General features: G+C 41.7%; 1 protein-coding gene across 3 annotated transcripts in view; it reads left to right on the top strand.

Moving 5' to 3' along the window:
* LOC138978835 (forkhead-associated domain-containing protein 1-like) overlaps positions 1-13,752 on the top strand; it is a 55,499-nt gene extending 41,747 nt beyond the window's left edge. For all 3 annotated transcript variants that reach the window (XM_070351620.1, XM_070351617.1, XM_070351619.1), the window contains 10 exons: positions 1,370-1,636; positions 2,162-2,294; positions 2,888-3,026; positions 3,588-3,817; positions 4,892-5,112; positions 5,475-5,526; positions 5,855-5,968; positions 6,596-6,679; positions 7,383-7,529; positions 9,388-13,752. In XM_070351620.1, coding sequence (XP_070207721.1) covers positions 1,370-1,636; positions 2,162-2,294; positions 2,888-3,026; positions 3,588-3,817; positions 4,892-5,112; positions 5,475-5,526; positions 5,855-5,968; positions 6,596-6,679; positions 7,383-7,529; positions 9,388-9,420 — 1,420 coding nt within the window. In that variant the 3' untranslated portion in view covers positions 9,421-13,752. The remainder of the gene's footprint in view (positions 1-1,369; positions 1,637-2,161; positions 2,295-2,887; positions 3,027-3,587; positions 3,818-4,891; positions 5,113-5,474; positions 5,527-5,854; positions 5,969-6,595; positions 6,680-7,382; positions 7,530-9,387) is intronic.
* Positions 13,753-14,717: the final 965 nt, after the last annotated feature.

Here is a 14,717-nt window from a genome sequence, read left to right as displayed (position 1 = left end):
ATTCGGCCGCTTTCTCACTGGGGAAAGCGAGCTGCCATACAGTGTACGGCGCTACCCATTTTATTCCTTTTGTTTCCTGCATGCTCCCCCCAGAAGGTTAGGGGGAAGAATTTACCCGATGCTCCCCAGCATGTCGTAGGAGGCGACTAACAGATTCTGTTTCTTCTTTTACCCTTGTTAAGTGTTTCTTGTATGGAATATAGTCAATGTTTGTAAAGATTTTAGTCAAGCAGTATGTAAGAACTGTTGGGTCCTTTGTACTGGAAACTTGCATTCTCCCAGTAGGATCATATATTGTACTACGTTGCAGGCCCCTGGAGCAATGTTTTGATTGGTGCTTTTGTGAACAAGAAACAATTAACAAGTGGCTCTATCCCATCCCCCCCCCCCCCCCCCCCCCCCTTCCCCGTCGCGATATAACCTTGAACGGTTGAAAACGACGTTAAACACCAAATAAAGAAAGAATTTCCTGCATGCGTGTATTCATGTGTCCAAGCCCTGAGATATTCGCTGTAAAGTTGGGTTCTTTATCGTGCTCATGTGTGCACAGGGAGGTGTTCGGACACCGAGGAGAGTATTACTATATGTCATGTGTTACAGTGTTTAGATTTTTTGTATACACTATAGCTGTTTGTTATTTTGTTTTGTGTTTGTGTGTGTGGTTTTAGGCAGAGCTCTTCATTGCAAAGTTATTACGAGGGTACAGAAAAAGAGAAATGATAAGTAATTTAGGATTGTCAGGTGACTGAAAAACCAGTGAACACCAGTAATGTAGATATGTCTCACAGTTATTGAATGAAACTTTATTTTTGAAACTTCTCTTCTTCTTCGTTCATGTGCTGAAACTCCCACAGCTTTTAGGTGTATGACCATTTTTACCCGCCATTTAGGCAGCCATATGTTTGAGTTTGACTTGAACCTGTAATTTTAAAAGAAAGCATGCCAGAATTGGAATGCTGAACACTAACAATTTAAACAAAAAACAAAAAGGAGAAAACAAATTAATTACAGATAAAATTCATACAGCTTTCGGGGAATATTTTGAGACAAAACAGTGATGGCGCTAGTACTTTTTTCAAACCGGTACGCAAACTTTTATGAAGCAAATAGTCCAGAAAAAAACGCTAGGCTGGTCATTGGAACCAGTTAGAGTCCAACTCGGAGTACTGGTTTTATAGTTTTGCCAGCGAAAAAACCCCGGTAGTTCTAAAAATCAACCGGTGGGTCATACTGGCAGCCAATTTTGTTCCGGTATTTTCTCGTTTCAACCGGTAAAATACCGGTAATTACCGGTTAACGCTAATACTGCAAAATGGTGGTGCAGAAAGATCTCATTACTCACATGTATTTCCTTCTTTTCCCCCAACAGGCAAGAGAATGTGGAACTGAAGAAGTCGGTCACGGAGCAGCAAGACGTCATCATGGGACTCCGACGCGATTTGTCCGGAGCCTCTGCCCGTCTGTCGGACATCTCCGGTGAAATGAGCGAGTCTCAGAAGCGAGAGATGGAGAAGAACAGAGAGCTCCTTGGCCGGAGAGACACGGAGATGACGGAGCTACGTCAACAGATGGCCAAGCTGTCCAAGATCATCGACAAACAGAAGGATGAAGTCAAAACCCTACAGGAGGAACTCGGGTAAAACTTTCAACAATAACAAATGAAAATTGTTTTAGAAATCTACAAGCAAAGTAGATGTTGTTGTGACAAACATTGTTAAAGTGATATTATCTAGGAAAAAACCCTGTCTCTCATCGCCCCAAGAGCTATACATTTCAGGTTGGGGATTGTAATTATGTGACCGAACACCAGGAATACCTTAAAAATAAACGTTTAAGCGCTCAGTTACTCAAATTAAAAATGGATGTGTTTTGTGGCGCCTTTTTGCGCCAGTCCTAAGTTTTTGTCCTACCTTTCGCCCCAGAGTGTTCCAAATGATAAAGATTTGAAATTGAGCCTAGAGCTTATACAGAGTTTGTTTTGGGTGATATTCTAAAGCGGAAAGACAAGAAATGAATGAAAAGAAAAAGATGGAGAATCGAAATTTAAAAAACGAATTGACACATTTTGTTTTAAGAAACTCGTACAAACAGCAACAAAAAACATACTAGTGAATGAGACTGTGCAAGTAAAGCTGAGCAATGAGTGTTGTTGGTGTCACAGCAAGGAGAAGTCGCTGGCCATGAAGTACCACAGTGACCTGCAGAACAAGAGTGCATGCCTCAATGACCTGGAGAGCCGACTCGTCGACGAGAAGGAGGAGCAGAAGAAACAGCTGGATATGCTGGACCAAGAGGTCAGTACTTGCAGTGCACGGCTGTTCCCGGGGCTTCATTTCCTTAGCTGCAGGCAGGCTGAGTTATTTTCAGCACCCACCTTCCCCCACAGCAGAGATAACACAGAAGCTGCTGGCTCAGTGCCATACACTGATAAGGACCATCTCCTGGTTTAGCACAGAATCATTTGGGTACAACAAGCAAGCGATCTTTACAATATGCTGGCTGCAGCTGTTTGAAGTCAAATGATTCCCTCCGCCCTGGCTATTTTTAAATCACCCCTTCTTCAACTAAAATGCAAGCAAGGAACAGCTGTAGGATTTTTTTCTGATCTCCCAGGTCAAGTTGTGTGCAGACCTGCTATGTGCCCATGAATGCTGAAGAACAAAAAGAAGTTTAGGATTATTTCTTGATCTAGTGAAAGATTAATGTTTACTCGCCTTAATTTTAATATTAGATTTATAAGTTCTTGCAACATAAATTGAATCTTGTTACAAAAAAAAAAGAATACTGTGTGACAATTGTGATTGTTTATAAGTTCTTGCAACATCAATTGAATCTAGTTGAAAAAAAAGAATACTGTGTGACAATTATGATTGTTCCTTCTGTGTAGGGTCGTATAACGTCAGAGCTGGTGGGTATCGGCGCACAATGTCGGGGCGAACGTCACGACCAGATCATCATGCGACAGAGGGAAGCCTTGGCCGAGCTTAGGTCAAGGGTCAAGAATCTGGAACAAGCGAGACCTCCATGTAAGTCAAGTGCTGAGGAAAATGTCTTGCATCTCATGTGTCTCATTGACTTACATCTCAGCCTTACATCTCATGTTTTACATCTTACGCCTTGTGTCTTAATACATCTCATATCTCATTGACTAACATCTCATGTCTCGCATCTCATGTCTTACATCTCATAACTGACATTGACTTGCATCTCATGCAATACATCTCATGTCTCGTTGACTTATATCTCATGCCTTACATCTCATTTCTGACATTAACTTACATCTCATGCAATACATCTCATGTCTCATTGACTGACATCTCGTGCCTTACATCTCATGCCTTACGTATCATGCCTTACATCTCATGCAATACATCTCATGTCTCATTGACTGACATCTCGTGCCTTACATCTCATGCCTTACGTATCATGCCTTACATCTTATATCTCCTGCCTTGCAATCCCATATCTCACGTCTCATGTCTCACGTATCATGGATTATAACTCATCTCTCATGTATTATATCTCACGGCTCATGCCTTAAAAGTACATCTCATGTCTAACATCTCATGCCTCACACATTCTCACAGTGCCCACACAGGACCAGGCGCTGCAGCAAGTGGTGATGCTGAAGAAAGAGCTGGCGGAGATGCGAGCCAATCAGGCACTGGCGGAGGACAAGATCATCGCCAGCAAGACCAGTCTGGACCGTGAAGTCGGCAGGGCACGCGGCTTGATTACGCCCACCAACACCGAGGCCGACATGGAGCGCAGCGCTCACCGCGAGACCATGGACACGCTGGAGAGGAGCGAGCAGACGGTCAGTTTGGATGTCACAAAGTTTTTGTGGGCGTTGTTTTCAGCATGTTTGAATGTTGTGTGTGTCAGTTTTTCTTGAAGACAAGTTTTGTGGGCAGTGTTTTCAGAATGGTTGAACAGTGAGTAAGTTTGGGTGTCAGACTTTTTCTTGGAGGGAGATCAATCATTTTTGCCAGTATCCAAACCAGTCTGTAGAATTTAGGTTGCATCAGTTGCCAACAGCAAAAACATACATAGAGCATTTTTAACTTTTCAACTTTTCTTTGTCTCCTTCTATGAATCCTTCCCTTTGTTTGTTTATGTTTTCTGATCCTAGAATAACCTACCTTGCTCATCTTTCTGTTTATTTTATTTTATCTGTTGGTGAATCATTACATCTGTAGTTCTTTTTTCTACTTTGTTTGTGTGTGTGTGTGCCTGAAGTCAAGACCCTGGGGGTTGAAACGTTGCTGTTATTCATTCCATATTCTTCATTATCATGTGAGCACAATATTTTATGGTCTTTTTATTTGTTATCAAAACACAAGAATGGTAGGTTAAATTGGAACGTTTATTATTGACAAAACAAAAACAAAACAAAAAAACGGGCGGGGATGTAGCTCAGTCGGTAGCGCGCTGGATTTGTATCCAGTTGGCCGCTGTCAGCGTGAGTTCGTCCCAACGTTCGGCGAGAGATTTATTTCTCAGAGTCAACTTTGCGTGCAGACTCTCCTCGGTGTCCGAACACCCCCCGTGTGTACACGCAAGCACAAGACCAAGTGCGCAACGAAAAAGATCCTGTAATCCATGTCAGAGTTCGGTGGGTTATAGAAACACGAAAATACCCAGCATGCTTCCTCCTAAAACGGCGTATGGCTGCCTAAATGGCGGGGTAAAAAACGGTCATACACGTAAAATTCCACTCGTGCAAAAAACACGAGTGTACGTGGGAGTTTCAGCCCACGAACGCAGAAGAAGAAGAAGAAGACAAAAAACACACTTTACATTGGCTGGTTGGCCGTCGATCTGGTTTTGGATTCTATTTATTATCGCTCTCACGCGCGGTCACCAATTGATCTTCTGCTCTCTTTAACAGTTCCTGACTCTGCTGCGAGCGATGGCAAATGCCATGGAGTTGGAGGACGTGCCTGGATTGCGAGCAATGGCTCACCTGCCCAGAGACGAGCGACAGAACCTGGTGCTCGAGCGTGAGGCAGCTTGCGAGTTCATCGCTAGCAGGATTCAGGTTCTGCAAGAGCGCATTTCTCGCAAGGACGAACTGCTGCAAGGATATGAAAACGACCTGGGCAAACTCAGGTGTGTTTTGTTGTGCGGTTGTGTGTGTGTCTGTGTGTGTGTGTGTTTGTGTTTGTGTGTGTGCGTGTTTCTCTGTGTACATGTATCTGCATGTGTGTCTGTGTCAACTGTGTGTGCAGATGCTTGTGTGTATATGTGTGTGTGTTTTTGTGTCTGTTTTTATGTGTCTGTGTGGATGTATCTGTGTGGGTGTGGCTGTGTATGTGTGTGTGTAAATGTGACGTGTGTGTTTGAAAAATGATTTGAAGGTTACCAGGGAAGTTTTTTGATCTCCAATACAAAACGAGAAAGAACTTGATTTGCTGTCTGTGGAAGTAAACACTTGTATTTGACATGGATGTTGTTTTGTTGGAATGTTTCAGACAATCCCAAGAGATTGCAGAGAAGAAGGCTTCTCAGATTGACCAGTTGTCGGTTGGTTTGATTTTGTTTCTCGCTCATTTTTGTCTCCTTTGTCTTCTCCCTCCAGACAGTCAGTCTGACATCACCACAAAAAAAAGAACAAATTGTAAGGGAGGAAGTCATAGGGACGCACTTTGTTCCTCTTTTTGGTCACGTTAGACTCAATCTGTCTGTATTCTTCTGTGCTCACTCTCTTCATTTTTATTGTTATTTTATTAGTTCCTCGATCTCACCTACAGTCCCTGGTATTGTCAGAAATGAATTTCTGTAATTGATATTAAACAAAGCAGTATTGAATTGTACTGTATCAATGTGTTTTCATTGTCCCTTGCTTTTGCAGCATGATGTGCGTAGTCGTGCGGAGGAGTCGCAGTATCTGCGTGAGTCGCTGAATCGTACACGCGACCGACTCAACCAGGAGAAACGCCTCAACACCGCCATCAAGCAGAAAAAGGTACAATCAATCAATCAATCAATATGAGGCTTATATCGCGCGTATTCCGTGGGTACAGTTCTAAGCGCAGGGATTTATTTTTTTTATTTTTTTATTTTTATTTTATGCAATTTATATCGCGCACATATTCAAGGTACAGTGGATTACCCCCCTTGTTTTCTCAGACGTTCTGTTCTTAACCTCTTTTATAGTTAACTTTTCTCCTGGGCGGGGAGCTAGCTCAGTCAGTAGTGGCGCTGACTTCAAAACCAGTTGTCGCTATCGGCGTGGGTTCGATCCCCATGTTCGTTGAGGGATTTATTTCCCAGAGTCAACTTTGTGCAGACTCTCCTCAGTGTTCGAACATCCCCGTGTGCACTCATGTGTACGATAAAGAACCCAAGTTCACAGCAAAAGTCTCAGGGCTTGGAAGCAGGAATATACGCATGCAGAAAAAAGAAAAAAACTGTATGGCAGCTCGCTTTCCCCTGTCAGAAAGCAGCCCGAATTTCAATGAGGGTAACCTCATAGGACGATATGAATCTTATCCTTATCCTTAAGATTTGTCTGGTAACACATGCAACAGATCTGTCCTCTACAAGTCTTCAGAGGCCTGTTGTATGAATTATATTTTGTATTTCTTTTCAGACATTCCATCTGGAGAATGAGCGTGCACACTTACGACCTCAGTCTGCTGGGAGGACCACTGGCAAACCAAATCAGGAACAACAGGTACACAGAAAAATCTGTCGCTTTCTTCCTTTCTTTCTGTCTTCCTTGCTTGTTTCCTTTTCCTTTTTTCCTTCTCTGCTGTCATTAAGACATTTCATTGTTTCTTTCGAAAGGCAAGAAGACCTTTTTTTAAAAGGGGGGATAAATATATAACTCTTTATACTGTAAATCCAAAAACAAAGAGACTGCCAACGTTCCAAAATTCAGAATCAAAAAACAAGAACGGTAGGTTGTTGGAACGTTTGTTATTGACAAAACAATAATAACAAGAATTTTGACGCTGACGTCATTCCCTGTCTACGTCACTCATTTCGTCATATAATCATTCATTCGCTTGCGGCTTCGTGGCAGGCGGAAGAAAAAATCAGCCAGATAAGTTTTCGTTATTAATTGTTTGTCTGTGCACTTAAAAGACTGTTGGGTCGATATGTTTGTGAATGTATTGTTTTGTCAATAACAAACGTTCCAACAACCGACCGTTCTTTTTTTGGATTTTTTATACTGTAGTTATTGAAAGGAAGGGATTCCTCCTGTCTGTAGATACCACACTGGTGAGATGGCCATCTACCATACTGTTGTTGGTGACAGGGATAAATGTTGGATTGACGCCTTGTCATTGTAGGATAAAGCTATGTAATCTTTTCTGAGTTATCTCAGGAAAGAGTTAATAGATGAATGACAACCAAACGGATACTGTTTTCAGCCAGCGGCTCCAGAGCGCAAGAAGGTGCAGCGGGAGGTGATGAAGCGCAAGAACTACGAGATCAAGACGCTGAAGGAGGAGCTGTGTGACAAGGAACAGGCACTTTATGACAGGGAGAAACGTCTCATGTCTCTGGAGACCACACTGGTGAGTTTGCCGTCTACTACAGGGGAACCCCCGTAAAATTCTATGGGGAAAGTCAAGTTTTACGCCATCATAGCAAAAAGCCATTAGGGGCATGATCCCGGGTTTTACCCCGACTTTAGATGAGATACACAAGTGTATGCGTGTTTAGGTGGCATCAGCTCCATCTGCACTTATGGCAGAATGACTGAGGTCTTTTATGTGCCACTGTGGTGACACAGGGGTGGGACATGGATACCGTCTCTGGGTCTGCACATAAAGTTGACCCATGACCCTGGGATCACAAATCCAGGGCTGACCAGCTCTTATCTACCCGGGCCCCCTTAAAAGTCTAAGAAAATCAAGACTGATTTTTATGGCTGATATGAAAAAAAAATATGAAAGACGCAAGGCAGCCTTCAAAAGAGCGCGCAAAGTCTTAAATTGAGAAGGGGGGGGGGGGGGGGGGGGGTGGGTTGCTGTTTTTGTATAACATGGATAAATGTCTCTTGCCATTTTATACAAGTTTGTTGAGATATCCTGGAGTGAGGCATTATAGGGTAGTTATTGAAAGGAAGGGATATGTCTCGCCTGTCTCTAGATACCACACTGGTGAGTTGGCCATCTACATGTACCAGGCTTTTGTTTATGACATGCAGGGTTCGTACAGAGTCCTTGAACCCTGGAAAACTCCTTGAAAATTGGAAAACCTTTTCCAGGCCTTGAAAAGTGCTTGAAAATAGAGTTTTGTTAAATAGTCATTGAAAAGTACTTGATTTTTCCAAATTGTTGCCTATACATTTTGTCAGCAGCTTGTCTTATTTAAAAAAAAAAATGCAATCCCCTTTTTTTTCGTCAAATACAGTACACACATTTTGGGAGAATAAAAGATCGAGTGAAAACGAAAGCAGACGAACTAACTATTACTAGTCACCTGTAGTTGCTTCCCTTCCCGGAAGTTGGCAAGGGAAACAACTACGGAATGACGAATAGTTTGCAGACGCGGAGAACCGCAGTGGCATTTTTATATCTCTTCCTGTGTCTTAGCGTGGAAAATGGGGAAAGGCAACTGCGTCTTCAATCGTCAATGGCTTGCCAATGCAAAATACAAAGCTTGGCTTGTAGAAGCATCGGATAAATCGAAACATCATGCGCGATGCTTCGTGTGTAAAAAAGACTTCAACACTGATTTCGAGCATGGGAGAAGCCGCCTTGAAAAGCCACATGGCCGGTGTCACGATTTCATCTTTCGCCTGTGTACATATTTCCCCCTCAACATATACTCAAAACTGAAATGTTGTTTCCTGGTAAAATTAAGAAGTGAAATTATTTATGGACGAAAAGCATGTCAGTTTCTTGCATGTGAAGAAAATTGGTGGTAAAATTTAATAGATTTCACCCCCAAAATCTAATTCTTCAAAAACGTGTACTGAGTGGTTACGTCCCTTGAAGGTAAGAGGGTGCTTGATGTTCTCTTCAGAAGGTCTTAAAAGTCCTTGAAAAGTCCTTGAATTTTAGAACAAAAAAACTGTACGAACCCAGGACATGGATAAATGTCTTATTGACCCGTGTCAAATGTCAAGGTCGGCTTCAGGTGAGATAACGGACAATTAACGTTGCCTTGATCTTTTTGAAGCTGGGGTGTGGAGTCAATTTGTTTTGGTTTTGTGTGTGTGTGTGTGTGTGTGTGTGTGTGTGTGTGTGTGTGTGTGTGTGTGTGATTCAGTATGCGTATCAGCATTCATGTGTGAAAATGCATGATATAGCAGAGAATTCATTTCTGATTCATATTATGTATGACAAGGGTAAGTCATATGAGCATTTGCTCTTCTTGTCAAAGCAATTGGAGAGAAGTTATATAAAACCATGCTTGATGTTTCAGGGACTGGAGCGACCCATTGAAGTCTTGGAGTAACCACAGCTGCTGCCACCTGACGCTCACATTCTTGCAATATCTTCACCCACACTGCGAATTTCAATCATTGATCAAGTGGAAATGTCTGTCTCCGACCTTAGTCTGGGGATTTTGTGATATCATCGTTCAGATTCTGAACAAAGCACCAAAGTGGACAGAAGTCGATGATACTGACTTTTTTCTGGACAGTCAAGACTACCACCTCAAGACATATCATGAAAACCTTAGCACCCTCCCTGCCCCTTCCCACACCCCTTACCAATTTTCTTTTTTTTGTTCTCTTTTTTGTTAAGAAATGTCCAGTGTGATTTAGATTGAAGCCATTGGTTATACAGCTTACAGAGTGACATACTTGTAAAAAAAAAAAAAAATCAGGGTAGATAGGATCACTTTGTGCGTTTTAATGTGTGTGTGTGACGCTCTTTAAACAGACATTTTTAAAACATATTTCGCAGCATTCTGGAAGTCTTCTCTTTATCATTCATTCTGAGCTGTGACTTTTTTAATGTGAACGTTAGTGTTGTCAAACTATTTTTGAATAGCTTTTGTTGTTGAATATTTACATTTGTTGCATTTGCATTGTGATGGTGTGTGTTTTCCCATGATCTAGCGATTATGCTGAAATGTGATAGCTCAGAGAAAGAGAGAAAAACTCGCCCATGTTAGTGTGTTTTGAGAAAAGTGGGACTGTAAGCCCAATTTGAATATGCGGTAACTGACATTCCAGATCAGTTTTCTGGTTTAATTCAAATTCTGATGACTTATTCCAGCACTTTTTGACTGTGATAAGATTTGTAGATGTAATATGATATAATCATACTCTGCTATATGTACAGATAAGCTATACATTTTTTCTTCTTCAGGTAATTGGTAATATAAAATGGTATTAGGGATAAGTAAAAATGGTGTATGTTTATGTTACTTGCTTTTCATATTTGTTACTGTTCTTGTGTAAGAGAAACACTATTTCATTCCTATGGATTATGTATTATAATATTTTGTACTGTAGTAGATAGATATTTTTTATGTATAACTGTTTATATGCACGTTTTAATATTTTTGAAATAAATCTATATTTTGACATCATATGTGTATAGCTATAGGCCACTTGTAAATCAAGGTCTGTAATATAAGTTAACCAACATAATTTGACTTGAATAGCAAGACATCGTAACCACTCTCTGTTATTAATTTTATACTTTCAGTTATAAGAATTTGATGTTGGACATACATGTACTTCATTCTGCTCTTTCATTATTATGCCATCAAAGCAAGCAGCCAATGCTTTTACCTGTAATGAAATCAGCACTGTCATATATCTTACGCACCTGGTTTAATGATGCCATTGATTTTCCTGCAGTATTTGTGCCTTAGAATATCATGAACGTGACCTAAGTGCAGCAAATTTCTTACTTGTATGTATCATAATGTTCCCATGATTCAGTTTGTGGGAATGAAAATTTTCCTCTGTTTTTTTTTTTTCTTATTTCTCTTTTCTAAAATATAAAATTAATTTTGTGCTTGCTGCCATTGCCACCTTTGTTTGCTTGTTTGTTTTCAATCAGTCATTTTAACTTTGATGCACGCTGGACCAGAAAACAGAATAAAATAAAAAGACCCAAAGATACTGTACTCACGCGTTTCATGAAGACGATGCAAATAACAAAGTACGACGTTTTGTCCACTGGGGTCTTCCTTGGGCTCAAAAATCAAAAAAAGGAAGAAGACAGAAATAAGATCAACAGAATAACGATTAACACTTTACGACTCACAAACCAAAACAAACGGATCTGTCTTCTTCCTTTTTCTGATTTTTGTGCCTGAGGAAGACCCCAGCGGTCGAAACCACGTACTTTGTTATGCATTTACAGCTCTTTTAAATTGAAACTGCTAGGACTACTGTTGTTGGTCGAGCAAAAGCAAGGTGACTGGTATAGCTAGACAAATTGACGAAAACTGGAGCTAGAAAATTGTGCAACAAGTTCGGTGCTGGTGTAAACATCCGGGGTGTTTTGCTTCCAGACTAAGCTGTCTGAGAATAACCCAAATAGTTCGCACCTATACTAGACCAAATGCTGACACAGTAGCATGCTGAATAGGAATAAACCAATTCAGAATACAGGAGTAGATCGTTCGCCCGACATAACAACATTTAAGATTGAGGCTTAAATGTCTTAATTTATTCGTATCGTTTTTGTTAAACACGCGAGTCCAGTATTTTGGAGTCTTTTTATTTCTCGCTCTCCCCCGCAGTCACTATTGTTTTGCTTCCAGAAAACAGAATGTTTGGGATGATTTTTAGGCCTAAAAAAAAAATAGGTGTGGTTACGGTAACCCGACCTACCCTATTTTTAGGGGCCGACCCCATAACTTTTTATTACATTTGTCAAAAAAATCCACAAAAAACAAGAAAACAAGTGCAGAAAACGCAATGAAAGCAAAAGCGCCCGAGTCGCACACTTATTTCCCTGTCAAGTAGGTTTAATTTGTACACATTAAAAGAAAAAAAATTAAAAAAAAAAAAAGTGATTGCCTACCTTCCTACCCTATTTTTTGGGGCTATGTTACCGTAACCACACCTATTTTTTTTTTGCCTTATGATTGTTTAGGCCCCAAAAAAAATAGGTCTGTTTACGGTAACCCGACCGACCCTAGTTTTTAGGCCCGACCCTAATCTTTTTTTTGGATCGTCTGAAAAAAACAAAAAAACGCATCCAAAATAGAGCTGTTTGCGCTCAAACAGCAGACGACAGAAGGGAGGTAAGCTCAAAGTACTGTTTATAGTTATGTTGGGCAAAAACAGGGATTGATGAGAAGAAATGAACTGTGAAACATCATAGAGAGGGGAGAAAAAAAAAAAAAAAAAAAAATGGAAAAAAAAAAAAGCCGACCTACCGACCCTATTTTTTCACCCTATGTTACTGTAAACAGACCTATTTATTTTTTTTGGCCTTAGTGCCCATGAAAACAGTGAGCATGTACGTGTATAAACTGCAGTTTTGCTCAGACTATAGTTAATGCTGTCACAAATGCTGTTGTCTTGATCTTGTGTGTGATTTTATGACAAATTGAAAAGCTTTAGATGCAATATTTTATCAATGGTTTCCAGTCCTTTCCTGTTATGTTTTGTTTTGGTTCTGTGTGAATTTGTGTTCTTTTTTACGGTGGAGCATTGTGATCTCATTTTGTTTTGTGCTTTTACTTAATTCCGTCCTTGAAAACCTGATGTGTACACATACCTTCCCATAGTTTAATCACCCCCCGCGGGTTAGGGGGAAGAATTTACCCGATGCTCCCCAGCATGTCGTAAGAGGCGACTAACGGATTCTGTTTCTCCTTTTACTTTTGTTAAGTGTTTCTTGTCTAGAATCTACGTTGCAAGCCCCTGGAGCAAACTTTTTGATTAGTGCTTTTGTGAACAAGAAACAATTGACAAGTGGCTCTATCCCATCTCCCCCCCTTTCCCCGTCGCGATATAACCTTCGTGGTTGAAAACGACGTTAAACACCAAATAAAGAAAAGAAAGAAAATTCAGTAGTGCAGTGGAGCCTACCTTATAAGACCTACCATTTTTGGAGAAATTTGGGTTTTAAAAAGGAGGGAGTCTTATTAAAATGGAAGTCTATTTAAAGAGGTTCTGAACAGAATATCTGAAAAAGCAAGATTTTAAAAAGGAAAAAGTCTTACATCAGGGGGTCTTAAATTTGGAATTCCACTGTACGTACTGTTTAGGCCTAAAAAAAAAATAGGTGTGGTTACGGTAACCCGACCTACCCTATTTTTAGGGGCCGATCCTATAACTTTTTATTACATTTGTCACAACAACAACAAAAAAACGAGTGCAAAAAACGCAATGAAAGCGAAAGCGCCCGAGTCGCACACTTATTTCCCTGTCAAGTAGGTTTAATTTGTACACATTAGAAAAAAAAGTTAAAAAAAAAAAAGTGATTGCCTACCTACCTACCCTATTTTTTTTGGTTATGTTACCGTAACCACACCTATTTTTTTTTTTTGCCTTATAATCTTCTGGCGTTGTTTCCTCTCAATGTCTTTCTTTTCAATCCATACCCTTCTTCCCCCCCCCCCCCCCCTTCCCTCTCAATCTTTCTCCCCAAACCATTCTTTTGTCTTCCTCATGCAACTCTGATTTAATCTCGTAGTATGCTGTAAAGTTACAGTGACATGTTACTTGTATGTCGTAGGCCTTAGTCAAATTGTGTACCTGTAAAATAATATGTTAGAGGGTAAGCTCGACTCCTTCCTATTGTGATGTTCTAACACATAAACCGTCTGCTCCTAGGGGCTTTAATAAACCAAGAGTGTGTCTATAAAGCACTGAATGGTATGTGTGACAGAGATGATGGGCACATAGAACAGCAAACGGACGGATGTACCGATGAACAGAGAGAGAGGGAAAAAAAGGGGGGACACACACCCACACCCACACCTACACATCTACACACACACCTACACCTACACCCACCCACACACACACCCACCCACACACACACACACCCACACACACCCACACACACACCCACACACACACACATCTACACACACACCCACACCTACACACACCCACCCACACACACACCCACACACACACCCACACCTACACATCTACACACACACCCACACCTACACACACCCACACACACACACACCCACACGCACACGTGCGCACAAATACACACACTCGTGCACACAGTGACACACTACACCAAAACACACAGAGGCACAAACACACACACACCATGGACGACATATGTCGGCAACACAAACAACTATACTGAAAAGCGAAGCCTAGGAGACCCCCCCCCCCCCAAAAGGTATCTACAATTTGTGTGTGACTTTTAGATTTTTTTCTTTTCATTGCACGCACACAGTTTTCACGAATGCGTGCATGGTTGTGCGCGTGTGTGGGCATGCATGGTTGTGCGCGTGTGTGGGCATGCATGGTTGTGCGCGTGTGTGGGCGTGTGTGGGCGTGTGTGGGCGTGCATGGTTGTGGGCGTGCATGGTTGTGGGCGTGTGTGGGCGTGTGTGGGCGTGTGTGGGCGTGTGTGGGCGTGTGTGGGCGTGCATGGTTGTGGGCGTGTGTGGGCGTGCATGGTTGTGGGCGTGTGTGGGCGTGCATGGTTGTGGGCGTGCATGGTTGTGGGCGTGTGTGGGCGTGTGTGGGCGTGTGTGGGCGTGCATGGTTGTGGGCGTGTGTGGGCGTGCATGGTTGTGGGCGTGTGTGGGCGTGCATGGTTGTGGGCATGTGTGGGCGTGCATGGTTGTGGGCGTGCATG

The sequence above is a fragment of the Littorina saxatilis genome, linkage group LG10 (assembly GCF_037325665.1).
Source record: "Littorina saxatilis isolate snail1 linkage group LG10, US_GU_Lsax_2.0, whole genome shotgun sequence".
NCBI lineage: Eukaryota > Metazoa > Mollusca > Gastropoda > Littorinimorpha > Littorinidae > Littorina > Littorina saxatilis.
This window is presented reverse-complemented; position numbering and strand designations above follow the sequence as displayed.